The sequence below is a fragment of the Euprymna scolopes genome, chromosome 23 (genome assembly GCF_053919585.1).
Source record: "Euprymna scolopes isolate OS-2025 chromosome 23, ASM5391958v1, whole genome shotgun sequence".
Classification (NCBI taxonomy): domain Eukaryota; kingdom Metazoa; phylum Mollusca; class Cephalopoda; order Sepiida; family Sepiolidae; genus Euprymna; species Euprymna scolopes.
The window spans coordinates 13,285,778-13,303,532 of record NC_136504.1 but is presented as its reverse complement, the minus strand read 5'-3'; the positions used below and the strand labels follow the sequence as shown (position 1 = coordinate 13,303,532).

Sequence of the window (17,755 nt, the reverse complement as noted above, 5' to 3'; positions counted from 1 at the left end):
GAATGACAGGGATGGGTCCAGGGTGATGAAAACAAAGTTCTGATTTTTCCGATTTCCAATTCTGATTCCGGTTAATCATCCCAACACTAATATATATATATATATATATATATATATATATATATATATATATATATATATATATATATATATATAAAATAAAAATTACAATAAGTTTACCAAGGTAATCAAAATGGTAAACTTAAAATATATTATAAATATTAAAGAGTTAATATTTACAAGTAAAGTAATCTCAACCAGATGTAAAAGCTCAATAAAACCGAAAAGGAAATAGAGCTTATAATATGAACAAATGATTAATAAAACATGTTAGAAGACATCTTGAAAAAGAGTTAAACACAGATTTAATTTTAATAAGGAAGCACAAGATAAGTGGATTAAGGACTATCCACTTATTTTGTGCTTCTTTTTTTAAAATTAAATGTTTTTAATTCTTTTTCAAGATGTCTTTTAACATGTTGTATTAATCATTTGTTCATATATATATATCTGTCTAGCCGCACTGATGAGCTGTGAAACAGCGAAACAGTACTGTATGTGGATGACTATATATATATATATATATATATATATATAAACAGGGCCAGCCTTAGGTCACTGCAACTTTCATAGGCCTCACACTGATTATTTTTTTGAAAATGTTAATTTTAGTCATTATCCCTATCACTACCCACACAGAGCCCCGCGCAATCCATTTTGCATAGGGCCCCCCCCCCAATAGCTAAAGCCAACCCTATATATATTTCCTTACATGGCAATTAACAGCTTGTTTTACTTTTTGCTAAATCAATTGACTTGAACTGAATTGATGCAAATGCTGCTTGGAGTTAGTGGAATATGAATAATAAATTGATTTTATTTTTTATTAAAATTCTACTCGTTAATTTTCCATAATTTTTGGTGAACACTAATATTTTCCTTGATAAGAAGGTGTATCCATATGTTTTTCCTGTTATTTCATTTTGAACTGCATGTATCTCCAACTTAATGTAAGAAAACAACTAGTATATTTTTGTAAAAATGACGATATGGTAACACACATCAATAAAAGTCTGATATTGCATCGCTGTGTTTGTTTTACAAGTATTTTAATGAAATGTGCTCTGATGAATTCATCGCACTTGCATCCATTTTGATGTATATACTCTCAACAAACCTGACAGGCAACACAATTCTACCCCTTCCAATGTAGCGATCCCTAGATACCGGAAAGCCTTCTACTCTAATAGCTTTTTGTTTCCTCGGACTGCTAGACTTTGGAATCCCTCCCTATGACCTGCTTCCCTGACTGTAGTGACATAAGCTAAAATGTAATGTAAATGACATTTAGCTCATCTCCATTAGTAGTCCATTACATTTGTGGCAATATGTCTTGTTTGAATATGACCAAAAAAAAAAAAGACATGGCGACAGATAACAATAAGATATTTCGTTTTTTGTTTTATTTAATCTTCTATAATATAAATCTCACCTGTCTGTTTAAATGTACGTATGTATGTATGCTTATATGTACCATACACCTCCAAACACCCAGACAACGCCGGGCACCCCCGCTAGTCTATAATATAAATCTCACCTGTCTGTTTAAATGCATGTATGTATGTTTGTATGTACCATACACCTCCAAACACCTGGACAACGCCGGGCACCCCCGCTATAATATAAATCTCACCTGTCTGTTTAAATGTATATTCGTATGTTTGCCGAAAACTTTCGACAAAGACGACGGATTTTCATGAGATTGGTATCATTTTGAAGCTCGACATCTATAAAAGTGAACGTGCCTGTGTGTCTCTTTCTGTGTACATTTCCTTACGCAATAACTCTGTCAACTTTTAGTCTACAGACTCGATATTTGATATGCAGGGTACTGAGATTTGGGAAAATCTATGTGATCGGTTTTCGGACAGAAATTTGGCTGTTAAGGTGTCAAAGTTCAACGATTTGGCCTTTGAGAACTCTACCAAACTCCTCCGACAATTTTGGGTCTAAACACTTGAAATTTTAGATATAGGTTCCTTGGACATGGATCTAACTTAATAACTTGATTTGAGCCCAAAACAATAAATCTTAAGGGGTCATAATAGGGGTCAAAGTTTAAAAAATTACCCTTTTTTTTTTTTCTTTTTTTTTTTGCTCAACATACACCTCCAAACAACCGGGCAACGCTGGGTACCCATGCTAGTATAATATATATAAACATCAATTTTCAAAATAGAAATTTATTGTTTGAAGAAAGAATACAGTTCAGATTTTTTTTCCTTAACCCATGGATTTTTAATGTAGGCTCATATCCTCAGAGGAAAAGTCATTAGCAAATATTATCTAAAATATCTAAAACCAAAAAACTATAAATTCCATTTGCTCTATCAAGTATATTGAGCTATTCTCTTTTTAGCTGGGATTGTCTTGTATAATATTACCTCCAAAAAATATTCTGTAAGATTTGATATCACACAATTAATTAATCTGTGTTCCTATTTACCTCAGGATACTTATATATGTATATATATATATATATATATATATATATATATATATATATATATATATATATATATATATATACTAGCAAAAGTGCCCGTCGTTGACTGGCTTCAAAAACAGCCTACAGAAAATGGACTCTGATTTATGAAAGTATGATAGGTTATGAAAAGGAAGGGTTGTAAAGGGATAGCTTCGAATTTGGGCGTATCAAAACCAAAGCAAAATATGATGAAAGTAAAAATAAAATAGATAAACCCCATAATTTATTATACCATACCTGTTCACACTGAAACACTTATCACAATGTTCTGTGGATCTATATTAAAAAACCTTGTTAAACTTTGTGACATATTTCCATTCTATGGAGGTCAGGTGCGAACGAACACCCTATAATTTTATTATACCATATTTCTTCAAACTGAAACATAATTATCAAAGTATACTTACACAGATAGATATGAAAAGTCTCCATTAAAGTTTGTGCCTATTTCCATTCTATGGAGGCCAGACGCAAATGCAGACCCCACAATTTTATTATACCATCCCTATTTAAGTTAAAACATACTTATCAAAGTATTATTATGTACATCTATATCAAAAACACTTGTAAACGTTTTTTTTTAATTTTTTAATTTTTTATTTCCATACTTTGTGGACCAGGCGTGTATGCAGACCCCACAATTTTAATGAATTATCATTATGCCAGATCAAATATATCCATTCCTGTGTCTCGATACATCTTCTATTATTATATGTCATCAATTTTCTATAATAGTCAACCATATAGGAGCCTATTCGTGACCAAACAGACACACAGACGTTCAGCTTTATATATATATATGGATGGTAGAAATTCACACAAAAGAAGATACAAAAAGTCCAATGCCAGTTAAATTTCACCTTGATACTGCTACATTGTTGGTGCATTGGTCACATCTCTTTGAAGTTTATTTTAATGTCCGGAGATCCTGATTAAGAAAGCAGCAATCCTCCGGTTGAGTTGAAGTCAGTAATGAAATAGTTTTTTTGTGATCTCGGCTTTTTATTGCAAGAATATTGTATCCAATGATTATGCAATGAATGTCCATAATCCACTCGAGAATGCTGATCACCTTGTAATATTGGTTAACATCACCCTGTTCTTGACACCAAACTGAGGGCCGTGGCTCCAAATGACAAGATGCTTCAAAATAACTGATTGAGAATGTAACACCAAAAAGTAATAAAAAAAGTAATAAAAAAGGCAACAAAGTGACTCAGTAACATGTAACAACCGTCTTCAAGGGTTCTAGTCACCATTCATCTGCGTTCTCCCTGCGGCCTCTTTTTATGTAGTCGAGCGGCAAGAGTTTGCACACAAGCTGCAAGATTTTCTGTCACTTCACAAGATCACTTGGATATAAAAACTGCCATTTTGATTCTTTCTTCCCTTCCCTCAATAGCTTGATTTCACATGACGCACAGATGCTTTAATGGTAAGCCACAATTTTCCCTACAGGCAAGTCAGCTGTGAACACATCAGAGATGCTCCATATACTAATATTTTTTTTTCTTCCTGCTGAACAGTGTGAAAATGAAACGACTGAATGGTGCAAAGCAGGCATTAAAGTACATGTTCCCACATGGAAGTACTATAGTAAGCCCCACTCACCCCAATGGATCACTGCAGATTGTGCAGCTGTCATTGCACAAAGGTGGTACGCATCCTATCGATTTTTCCACCACAAGTCAAGTACAAATAGACAAAATTTTATAAATGCTAGAAATAATTGTAATAGTGAAACAGCTTCAGCCAAGAGAAGACATATTGAAGTCACCAGGAAACACTGAGTTGCAGGAAACAGGTTTTTGTGATTTCTCAAAAATTTATAATAGTTTGGTAAATAATGGATATTCAACAATTCCTTTACTATCCTACAACCATGAGGTCGCTTGCATGGCATTCAAATAAGTTGACCTACTTGCCTAGCAGTTCACCTTCAACTCTACCTTAGACATGTCAAACCATTCAACAATTCCCTCACAAATTTCCCTTTGTGGACAGAAGCCACACCCATAGATCTAAAAAAAAAAATCACCTGTTCTCATGTCTGTGATATCAGAAAAAATCTAGACATCTTCAAGGTGTGTTGACCTGATCTCATCCCTGCCATACTAATTAAGAAATACTCTACTGAGCTTGCCCCTGTCATCTCCAAACTCTTCAACAAATGCTTAGCGGGGTCTTGCTACTTGCCTCCGTAGTACCAGTATTCAAGAATTATGGTGAAAGATTTGCTAAAATCTTTAAGACTTTAATCAATCAAGCAGTAGTTCACCATTTTGTAAATGCTAAGCATTTTTCTGACCAACAGCATGGATTTGGGAAAGCCTGTTCTACTGCAGATATTTTAACTGTCATCTCTGAACGGATATACCATGCACTGAATAAGGTAGCAGAAGCTAGAACTGTAGCCCTTAATATATCCAAAGCCTCTGGCAAGGTCTGACATGAAAGATTTATAACGAAAATAAAATCCTATGGTATTTCTCAACAGAATTAAATCCTTCCTAGACAAGGGAAAAATCCAGGTTGTCCTCAATGGCCGTTTGTCTAAATAACATAATATTAATGCAGGTGTACCCCAGGAGTCAATAGTTGGACATTTATTTTTCCTGATATTCATAAATGACTTCCCTGATAAAATTGTGTCTGAAATGGATATATCATCAGACTCTATAATAGACATGAGCGAAAAACAAATGTACACATATTCAATGCAATGGCAGAAACCTTAGTACATGAACTTCGGTCAGTAGTAGAATAAGGCCATAAATGATTAGTAGCATTTATCTATAATATAAATCTCACCTGTCTGTTTAAATGTATGTATGTATGTATGTATGTATGTATGTATGACAAAAACTTTCGACAGAGGCGACAGATTTTCACGAAATCTGTATCATTTTGAAGCTCGACCCTTCGGCCGACAAATATTGAAAAATGCCTTCACCCTCAACTGGACACTTTTCTACAGGGAGGGGTCGCTTTTTTCGCCGATATTTTCACAAGTCATTACCTCTTTTCGATTGTCTTAATTATAACCTACGTCACTTCCGGTTTGGCGATGGGCGCAACAGCTAACGCGTGAATTTTTTTTTTTTTACTTTCTTTTCCTCCTTCACAGTACAGGTTCGAGCCTGCCTGCCTTCTACCACTTTGTTTTTTGTTTTTTTTTTGCACTCACAATTTTCCTTTTTTTTTTTTTTGCACTCACAATTTTCCTTTTTTTTTTTGCTAACCAACACCTCCACTTTCTTTTCCACCTTCGCGTCATGGGTTCGAGCCTGCCTCCCTACTACAACTTTATTTTTTTGCTCAACACACACCTGCAAACACCCGGGTAACGTCAGGCACATCCAGGCTAGTAACTACTAAGACTAAATTGTTTTCATTTAACAACTACAAAAAGTTGCTTTCCTTTAACAACTACAAAAACCTTCTCAACTAAGGATTGCCATGACAAATAGCATACTACCTGACAGTCCATCTTCCAAATGCCTCGGCTTAATATTCACAGGCAACATGAATTGCAGCAAGTACATTGAGGACATTGCAAAGGCTGATGCAAATAAAGTGAGTTCTCTCTCTACCGTGCTAGAAAATCATTCACACCAGAGAACATTCTATATCTTTACAAAGCCACGATTCACCCATGCATGGAGTATTGTTGCCACATCTGGGTTGGTGCATCTACCACTTGTCTTTCACAATTCTATTAGGTATTGCACTGTCGGTCAAGCTCCAACCTCTGTCACATCACCGCAATGGCACATCCCTGTGCCTGCTTTACTAGTACTTTAATGGCATATGCTCTGATAAACTCATAGCACTTGTGTCCTCTCAACGTACATACCTTTGACAAGCAGCAAAATCCCATCCCTTCATTGTTCAGGTCTCTAGATGTCAGAAAGCTTTCTACTCTAACAGTTTATTCCTTCAGACTGCAAGACCTTGGAATTCTCTTTTTGTTTCTTGCATGCTTTCCTGACTGTACTAACTTGCAGAAGTTTAAATATAATGTGAACAGACATCTCACTGCTCAACTCCCCACAATCCCCTATTAGACATGATCCCAAATAGTAACTCTTAACGTTACAAGTGGCTTGTTTAGAGTGAAAAAGAGTAAAAAAAAGAAATTGTTGCTGTTTCCCCATGTTTCGGCCAATTCATCCTCTGGCCTTCTGGTGATTAACTACGACCTTCAGTACCCATGGAACAGTGGATAGAAGAGTCTCTATGGTTCCAGGTAAGGTGTCTGAAGATAGCAGTTTCAATCTTACTCAAGCAGGCCAGAGGATTAGTTGACCAAAACGTGGTGAGATAACAACAACAACAACTATGGAAGACAGTAATTATTGAGGATACAGTTATGTTACGTATAACCAAACCTCCACCACTGCCCTGCCTAGCCCTCTCCTCTTTCTACATTACTCTCCTGTAAAAAGAGGAGGACTTCTCATTGTAAGATGGCCACTCAATAAAGTTTCGATTACACTTAGTTCTGTCATCTTCATGATGATATTATCCGATGAACGTAACAAGTTACAAGACTCAGCATTCTTATCCCATCATGGTTAATCACCTGAAGAAGGTCAGAGGATGAGTTGGCCGAAAAATGGTGAAACAACGATGAAGATGATAGCAGTCCACTAGGCATCTCCAAAGATACATGTAAAACGCCAACGTTTTTCATTTTGTGTGTATATTATTTTCTGTGTCAGTTTCTACAGATGGTCATCAGCGCTATAAGGGTTAATGGAAGTAACGTTTTTTGTTTGTTTGTTTTCTTTTTTGCTAGTGGATTTTCATATTTACATTTATATTATATTGATTTAGAAAAGTTAATAATTTAATATGTATGTATTTATTAATCTGTTTGGCTTATATATATACATTATTCAATTTTCACCCCAAGCAAGGCACAGTGCCAGTTTGAAGTAGGGGGCTACTATCGGGGACATAAGTTGCAGGGATATTATGAAGGGAGATGAGCAGCAAGATGTCTGTTCACGTTATACTTAAACTTCTGCATGTCAGTACAGTTGGGAAAGCAGAATCCCAGAAAGGAATTCCAAAGGCAAGCAGTTCTAAGGAAGAAATTATTGGAGTAGAAGGCTTTCTTACACATAGGGATCTCTACTGTGTAGGGATGGAATTTAGCTGCTTGTCTGGTTTGTCAGGGTTATTTACTGTCGAGGGGGTACAAATGCTTATAGTTCGTCAGAGCATTAACCATTAAAATGCTTGTAGAACAGGCAGAGGGGTGCAACATTTTGTCAATGGGACAGAGGCTGAAGCTTAGATGACAGGACATATTCCGTTGGCAACTCTCTTTTGAATCCTGTCCAGAAGTGAGAGACAAGTAGCAGATGCACCAGCCCAAATGTGACAACAGTACTCCATACTTTTATATATATATATATATATATATATGTATATATATATATATAAGAGGAGAGAGACAGTGAGAGAGAGAGAAAGAGAGAGAATAGGTTAATCCTTTAAGAAAAGACCTAGGGGAAGAGTTTCTCCTTGAATATTAGATCAGATTCCAAAGACTGAATGATAATGTAAAGACAATCATAGTTAATTCCCCTTGTCAAATAATAGTTACTTCCCTTGGACCTGTAAGCAAGCCTTTATTTCTTGCATGTTAATATTAATTCCAACTTATCAGACAAGATTGGGGGCATTAGAATGAAATATTTATAAACAATAACACAGGCATGTTAACTTGATAGAATGGAATTTTATTCTACCAATTATGTTTTCAATTGGAAGAGAAATTTGGAATCAAGAGGCCAGTTTAAAATGTGGGAATAATAACAGATTGATTATGTGAGAAACATCACGTGATGATGTAATGAATTAGAAAGATAGTTTTAGATATAGACGTGAAGTTTAGTTAGTTGGGGAGGATAGTCGAATATCGGCATTTGGCCGGGCCGGACATGGAATGAGGTAATCCACTCCATATTCTGGATGTATTTTTTCTCAATTCTCAATTGCCCTTTTGCCAGGAATTCAATGACACATTTCTGCTTCTGACACACGTCAATGATGGAGGTTGCTTTCTTAGACTTTCACACCGTCAATATCTACAACAGAGAAATGAACCTTTCAGTTCAGTTATCTTAACAATGAAATTTTCAGTCCCTTTTGAGATAATCGGGCGGAATAAAAAATAGGAGGCATTACTTTTGGAACGCGCTTCGTAATTACTAGGGCTAGGACAACAGCATATTCTTTTCATTGTTTTGACTCTCGAGTGTGTATCCGTTGATATCTTATATGCTTTTAGATAGAGTGATGTGATTCTCGGTTGATTAACTGTGTCTAACTGTGTCAGATATATACTCGAGAGTCAAAACAATGAAAAGAATATTCTGTTGTCACAGCCTTAGTGATTACTGACTTGTAAACAATTGATTTGAAAACACTTTTTATCTGTGCCTAAACCTAAACGTAAATTCCAAGAACAAAGCTTCTTTCTTAGAACTGCACGCCTGTGGAATTATCTTCTGTTTTCCTGCTTTCCAGCTGACTACAATATGGTTGTGTTCAAGTCTAACATAAACAAAGTTTTGATGAGCCGTTTCATATAAGTTAACAAATTTACCGAATTTCCATTATTAACAATTACTATATTGCCCAATTTCTACTGTACACTCTTTAACCCTTATCCTCGAGTGGCCTCTTGGCCTTGATAAGTGCTAATGCCTATGTAAAAAAAAGCAAAAAACAAAAAAAAAAAAAAAGAAATTTCTCTCTTTTAATTCACAATATTGTTTTCTTTCTTTTCAGATATCAATAACACTTTGATGTACCAACGGAATGAGCTAAACATGTCTTCTAGCCCTAGCCATAACATGGCCACTACATTAAATGAATCTGGATATGTCAAAATTGAACCATTTTAACTAAAAATGCATCACTTTTGTTCGCTATCAAGTGATCGATTTTGTTCAGTGTGCACAGTCTCTTTCCTTTTCGAGATTCTTTACAAGTTATTTTTTTTTTATCATCACCTTTTTTCTTTCTTCAAAGTTTTCCCTTTTCTTTCTTTTTTTATTTTTTGCTCGACGATTAACCTTTACTTTCAAATGACATAAATATTTTGCACATCTTTGAAAATCACTTTGACTCATCAGAAAAAGAGGACTTGCAAAAACTTGAACATGCTGAAAATTTAAAAAAAAAAAACATTGAAGAACTTATTTGGAATCTTCAGACTACTTTCCTTATCTTGAGTGTTAGTTTCACAACGTTTCGACTGATGTAACCTGTTCTCTTCTTCAGGTGTATCTTGTCAAACTCTAAAATCTTTTTGTCAAACTTGGAAATCAGCACAAAATTTTTAACAGAGGCCTTTATTTAATCCATGAGGTAACATGCTCTTCTTTCATCAGCCATGATCAAGTAAAAGTTCTAAGTAAATTGCAATTGTACTTTAAGTATTGCCTGCACTAAGGGTTAAACCTTCAACCTCCAGAAAAGTGTCATATAGAACTGAATATTACCAAGTACCTTATCCATCTTGCCACATCCCCATTCCCTAAAACTGGGCATCTTAGGAGTGCTTGAATGCCATATATGCCAATACAGTTGGATTCGGTTGATTTTTATCTGACAGGTTGAGGGTACCAATTTGACAGTTTGTTTGGCTGTTGTATTCCGACTGATAGTACAGGACTAACTCTTTGGTAGCACTTAGAAGCAGCTGCTCAATCATCAGTTTTATAATATCGGGATGAGTGTAGTGGCATGTTGCGCATGGAATGGGACCCTGCATCCATCTCTGGTAAGCTTTCCTGAGGCCATAATCCTGTAGATGAAGAATCGTCTAATTGTGTTGCATGTTTTGTATTCTACACAACTACTTTGTCCATCACCTCTCACCCTAAAACTGAAATTTTTAAATGACAATTCAAAAATTATCATTAAACGAGGCGTAAACTCAAACAAAACGAATTCACCTCCTCCTTTCTTAAGATTTGCATTCACGAATATCCACAAACTTAGAACTAATTTAGATGATGATGAATCATTTCTCCTTACAAACTCCCCAGATATCTTGAAACTAACCTATACTCCTCCATCCCCTCTAACCACTTTAACATGCCTGGCTATCTCCTACTTTGCTGTAAGGACTCAGACAAACATATGAACAGATTTGGGGTCTATATTCAAAACACCCTACCCTTGATTAGAGAATCCAATCTAGAATCAGACGATCAGGCCTTAACCTGTAACATAGTGTTAGCTACTTGTATAGAAAATATAAGTCTCCCTCGACCCAGAACTGCACCCTAATCAACCAAGTCTCTGACAGCATATATACAGCACTCTCCCTTGATACTAGCACACAAGTACATGTATTTGGTGACTTTTATGTCCACCACAGCAATTGGGTTAGTTTCTCTACTTACATAGATGCAGCTGGTAGCATAACATATAGCTTCTTTGTATCTCATTCCCTATCACAGGCAGTTACGTTCCCGACCCGTCTCTCAGATCGACAAGATTAACAAGCTTCCCGTCAAGATCTATTTCTGACCACAGTTCCCAATGATTGTGCAACGAATGCCCATAGCCCACTTGGGAATGCTGATCATGCTGTGATAACAGTAGAAATCACCCCAAACTCCCAACCCAAAACTGAAGAGCCACTACTCAAAAAGACAAGGTACTATAAGAAAGCAGGCTGGTAAGCCATCAAGGATCTCATTAGAGGTGCCCCATGGAAAAAAAAAACTTTTCTCTTCTAGTAGAACAGTGTGCAAATGACATTACTGAATGGTTCAAAGCGGCAATTGAAGCACATGTTCCCACACAGAAGTTCTATAGCAAACCCCACACTCCCCAATGGTTTATTTCTACTTACGCAGCTGCCATTGCTCAAAGGCAGCATGCATACCGCAGGTTTATCCGACATAAGTCCAGTACAAACATACACAAATTTATAGAAGCTAAAAGGTAATTGCAAGAAAGAAATAGTGACAACCAAGAGAGAATATACCAAAACCACCAGAAAATGCATTGAAGCACAGAAATTAGGAACTCGAAATTTCTGAAAAATAGTGTAAATGGGCGATCAATAATTCCCCTACTATCCAACAATCATGAGGTTGCTTACATAGTAACTGAGAAGGCTAACATGCTTGCCATTCAGTTTGCCTCAAATTCTACATTAAACCCAGCAAACCACTCCCTCCCTGATTTTCCTTTGCAGACGGAAACCACATTAGATGATTTGAAAAATCACCTCTTCTCAAGTGCATGATATCATAAAAAGCATGTGGACCTGATTTCATCCCAGCTGTACGATAAAAAATGCTCTGCTGAGCTTGCTCTCAAAACTCTTCAACAAATTAAATGAAGCAAGAACCAACTAAATTTAGTCTAAAACACAACCCCATTTTTTTTTTGTTTCTTTTAGTAGAAATTGCTTAATACAAGGCATGAAGCTACTTGATGCAAGGAACTAAAAATAAAAAATAAAATACTCCATTATAGTCAAAAACTATCCAACAATAAGTATTAGATGGATTTCAACTCGCAAAACAGCAATTCTTCTTCCTTTGTCAGAAATATCACTCATGGCATATGAGGATTAAAAGACAAAATAAGAGAAGCGAGAGTTATATTATTGGCTTCTGGAAAATGCCAGTTAGCTTGCTGCAGTGGCCAATTGTCAGTGTTTAAGTTAGACGTATTTTGATAACTAAGAAAAGAATGTTTGAATAACAGAAAGAAATGTTTGTGAACTGTGTGATTGAATATGTATATACACCCGCTTCCCTATGTATGAACAGGACACTTTATTTAGATGGACACTTTATATACACACAAGTATATGACATACTAGCAGTTCAGTACGACTTTGCTCGGGCCCTATGTACTGTTCATAACTTGCCCTACGTGAATAACCTTTATATAAAATTTCAAATGTTTAGACCAGAAATTGGCTGAGTTATTTGGTAGAAACCACAGAGGACAATTTTTTTTTAACTTTGACCCCAATTTTGACCCCTTAACATTCATTGTTTTGGTCTCAAATCAAATTAAAAAGTCTGACCTATGTCCAAGTAACCGATATTTAAAATTTCAAGTGTTTAGACCCAAAATTGGTAGAGGAGTTTGGTAGAGTTTTCAAAGGTCAAATCGTTAAACTTTGACCCCTTGACAGCCAAATTTCTGGCCGAAAACTGATTAAAAAGATTTTCCCAAATTTCAATACCCCTTATGTCAAATCTCGAGTCTGTAGACCAAAAATTGACTGAGTACTTAGGTAGGGAAATGTACACACACACAAACAATTTCACTTTTATATATAGATACAAATATGTTTAAGATTATCTACACAATACATACATAGACATGATCCATACGTATAAGAAGAACATTATAACCACAAGCCCACATGTATACAAGACTATTATATACAGACTCTGGCCATACAACATTACGAAGCTGCCGAAAGTAAACGAAATGTTTGCTTTCTATTCTCCATATTTAGTTAATCGGATCACATTCCATACAAAATTGTGCTGGATTTTACCAAGATCCACAACATATATACCTAGCTGAGTCCGTGTTTTCTGCAATGGTTGAAATATTTGACACATGGAGCAGGACATTTCAGAAATATTGAAACATGAACTGAATTTGATGTAATTCATTGATATTAAATTAAACATTGACATTACGTCTCTGAATGTTTTGGATGAGGATTGGTTATTTTTATCATTTGAATTCTTCAGACTACTGTTCTCATATTTTTACAATGTTTCAGTCGATGTAACTTCTAACCTTGTTCAGGTGCATTCAGGTGAAGCTGCACAAAATTTCAAAGAAACCATTTATTTAATCCACAGGGGTAGTATGCTCTTGTTCTGTCAACCATGACTGAGTAGAAGTCCTAAATAAGGCTCCTAACATTCATACTTGAATTGTCCACAAGGATCCATAGTGTAGTGGATAAAGTACTTTGTAAAATTCGGTTGTAAAGTTACACTCTCCTGGATGTTGAAGGAGAATGAGAGCATGCTATCTCTATGGATTAAATAATGGGTTACGTTCGAAATTTCATGCAGATTTTTAAGTTCAACAGAAAGATTCTCAGGTTTGACAAAATAGAGGTCAGAGGTTACATTGACCAAAACATTGTGAAAATAGCATTCAAGTTGAGAACAATAGTCGGAAAAATCCAAATAATGTAAATAAATATTGAAAGATCAAATGCAAATTAAAAATATGAATCTTAAGTTTTATTTGGATTTTTTATTTAAAATTGACTTTTTCTTTTGCAAAAATGAGATTTTTCAAATTTGAAATTGATTATTTTAATAAGAAGTTTAAATCTTCAATTTTTATGTTTGAATTCATGATAATCCAAATAATATGAATAAAAGATTAAATGCAAATTAAAAAATATGAATTTTAAGGCTAATTTGGATTTTTTTAAATGAGATTCTTAAAATTTGAAATCGTCTATTTTAATTAGAAATTTAAATCTTCAATTTTTTACAGTGTTTTTTACTTCAAAATCATCTTTACTTAATTAAACCTTGATTTTTTTTTTTATACAACAGCCATTTATTTCATGTGGCATTACTTTTTTTATTTGAAATTAGAATTTACTTACATTTAAAAATTTTAATTTACACAAATATTTTTTATAGAGTTTCAAAAAAAAAAAAAATGGGAGATTTAGCAGAGAAGTCAATAAACGATCCAGGAGAAAAATAAAATATATAATAAATAAAAGTTACTTTCATACCTACCTGGCTCATTTTTTTTTTAATTTTAAAGAAGAATTATCTCCCTTTGCAAATCAGAAGTTGAGAAATCTACCTACCAATCATGTATTAAGAGTTTCTGGAAATAAAAACTTATCAGTTTAACTCTGACACGAATTGAAAACACATATTTCTTTGTGATTGTCCTTTCTTTTTTACCCTTTGCTTTAGTTTCGCGAGTCAACTCTTCAACATCGGTTTCCACAAAAAAATATGTATTTTCATTCATTTATCCTTCAACATATCTTATATTCAACTATCAGTCAGAATATTATGCTATGGTATTTTCAAATCTAATTGATTTAAATTCCTTAAAAAATCTTGGAAAATCAAACATCTGTCAATATGTCATCAAGTCAAGGTTCTCAGCAGTGCGATGAAATGGGCTGTATTATAAAATTTCACAACGTAACTAACAAAGAAACAAGATTATGATATATTCACATAGCAGACGAGTCAATCAGCCAGTGGAAAAGTTCAGTTCAAACCACTGAAGATATTAGCTTGGATGGGATTTTGTCTCTTGCAGTCCATGGAAGCATCTAACAGAGACAATTAGAAGATGTAGAAACTAAGAGAAATGTTAGCAAACTCTGATGGAAGCATAAAAATAAAATTATGTGTAAAATATAACCTGTTGTTTTGGGTTTCTTTTGGAGGGAAATATCTTTATTCACAGCATTTTACAGAACCTTCAAGTCAAAGACTAATCGCCAGAAAACAGAAACAATGAAAGAAGGTATCTTCCTTTTTTGTTTGTGTATCATGCACATACAAAAGTTACTACAGTCACAACCACGCACTGGGATTGAAGTTAAAATTCTATCATAAAGAACTGTTTCATCCTCATCTATTATTGCTTGTTAAAGAACTGTTTGTCATTTTGCAATGAATGTTTCCTGCGAACTGTAATATGAATTTTACATACATTTACTTTGATTGTCTATTTTTATGTGTTAGACACATGCACACATGCATTGACAAATGATAACACCAGAATATAAATACACACTGGAGGATACAGTCTAGTAACAATAAAAGATAACCATTGATATTATACATATACATTTAAAGAGACATTGGGCATGTATATATATGTGTATATATATATATATTCACTTGTTTAGATACACAGTTATATAGACAACTATATAACAATTTGGTCAAAAGGCATTGACTATAAAAAAGAGATTTGAGTTCTATCTTATCCTGAATAGCCATTATGAGAGACAAGAAGAGATTTATGGCATTTGGTCTCAGCAGCATCTCTTATTTCCACCTGTATCAGAAAACACGCTATGCGACATACAAATATCTGTACATGATGTTGCCAAGCTAATCAAAAACCTTCATTCCAGTAAAGCAACTGGCCCTGACGGCATTCCAATTATAGTGTTGAAAAAGCTTCAACCAGAACTTGCACCCATACTTACAAAACTGTTTAAGCATTGTCTTAAGAATTGCTTCCCAACGCCCTGGAAAACCTCATCAGTATGCGCTGTAAGAATTCTGGTGATCAGTCATTAATCTCCTGTACATCATGAGTAAGTTACTGGAATCTGTGTTTAATAGAGAAGCAGTCAATCACCTCAGCAAAAATAATCTTCTTAGTGACATGCAATATTGTTTCTGTTCTGCTTAACCTACAGCAGATGTGCTAACAGTTATATCTCATAGAATTAGTGAATCTCTTGATGGAGGCTTCCTTTCTAGGGCAATTGCTCTTGACATATCAAAGGCCTTTAATAGGGTATGGCATAAAGGTTTACTTCACAAGATCTCCAGCTACGGTATAGCTCGAAATGTCTTCTCAATTATTAAATCATTTCTCTCTGATAGGTTCATAAGAGTAGTAGTTGATGGGCAAAAATCAGAAGCTCACAGTATTAATGCTGGAGTCCCTCAGGGGTCCATCCTGGCCCAACTCTTTTCCTGATCTACATTAATGATCTTCCAAATCACATCCTTACATTATTTGGAGACATTTATACTGATGACACTACCATGTATGGTAGCACATCTAAGATTATAAACAACTAAGTTCTCTCCGATTCTCTCTCCTCTGATCTTGAACACGTGGTACAATGGGGAAAGCAATGGCTGGTTACTTTTAATGCATCTAAAACCAAGCTCCTATCTTCACATCACTGCTCTGGTCCCCATCTGACATCAATTCAAATGAATGGCTCTCATCTGGCTTGACCTTTACTCCTGATCTGAAATGGAACACATATATCAAATCCATTGCCAAGGTCACTGGAAAAATGGATGGATCCTTCTACCGCTCCAGTAGATATCTCACTCCTGATGCATTTCTCAAAAAAGCCAGGTACAGCCAATGATGGAGTACTGTTGCCATATCTGGGCAGGAGCTGCTAGAAGCAGCTTATCCTGCCTTGACAGAGTTCATAATAGACTTTGTAGCTTAGTGGGAGATGCCCTTTTCCCTGCAACCTCTTTCTCACAGAAGAGACATTGCGAGCCTGTCTCTGCTTTATCGTTATTTTCATGGCAAGTGCTCATCTGAGCTTCAATCTATGGTCCCCCACCCCTCGCCAAACTTTCACAAAAAACACTCGTCTGGCCAAAACCGCTATCAATAATTTCCCACACTCTTTATCTGTGCCTAAACCTAAACATAGATTCCATGAACAAAGCATGGAACTCTCTTCTGTTTTCCTTCTTTCCAACTGACTACAATCTGATTGTCTTCAAGTCCAACGTAAACAAGTTCTTGATGAACCGTCCCCCTAAGTAATCCAATTTACAAAATTCTCACTACTCATGTTTACTATGCTATAATCACATTGACTAATGTATACCCATTAACCCTTATCCTCGAGAGTCCTCCGAGCTTTAATAAGTGGTGGTTCCCGTGTAAAAAAAAAAAAAAAAATCAAATTTTGTCTATTACATTCATCTTTTTTAATCCATTTTTAGTATCCTTCATCATCCAACTGCCAATCCTTGGGTTGCTTTTGGCCTTGATAAGTAGTGACTCATTAATCTATTAAAAAAATTGCTTAAAGCCAAATGATTTGCTAAAATGGGAACGACATGGTTTTTTATATAATCGAGTGTCCATCATCATCATCATCATCATATTTGATTTAATGTTTTATATGATGTCATATGCTGGACGGCTTATACAAAATTGACATCCAAACCTATCTCTGACCAAGTCTTTATTTTTCCATCTTTCTTTCAAGTCCATCCTTATCACTTTTTTCTTGCCTTGGTTTTTTTTTTGGGGGGGGGGGGGCTTCTTCTTCCAACTCACCTTACTACCTCAACTGTTCTACATTTACTGGCTCAAGCATTCTCATCGATTCATTCAATGTGACAATATCAACAAACATTGCATGACAGACTCTTCACTTGGTCAACAGTGGTAATGCTCTGC

At 35.2% G+C, this 17,755-nt stretch overlaps 1 protein-coding gene across 2 annotated transcripts in view; it reads left to right on the top strand.

Moving 5' to 3' along the window:
- The window catches only part of LOC145245765 (uncharacterized), a 58,764-nt gene extending 48,770 nt beyond the window's left edge, over positions 1–9,994 (top strand). For both annotated transcript variants that reach the window (XM_080107373.1, XM_080107374.1), the window contains one exon: positions 9,356–9,994. In XM_080107373.1, the coding sequence (XP_079963499.1) occupies positions 9,356–9,471 (116 nt within the window). In that variant the 3' untranslated portion in view covers positions 9,472–9,994. The remainder of the gene's footprint in view (positions 1–9,355) is intronic.
- Positions 9,995–17,755: the final 7,761 nt, after the last annotated feature.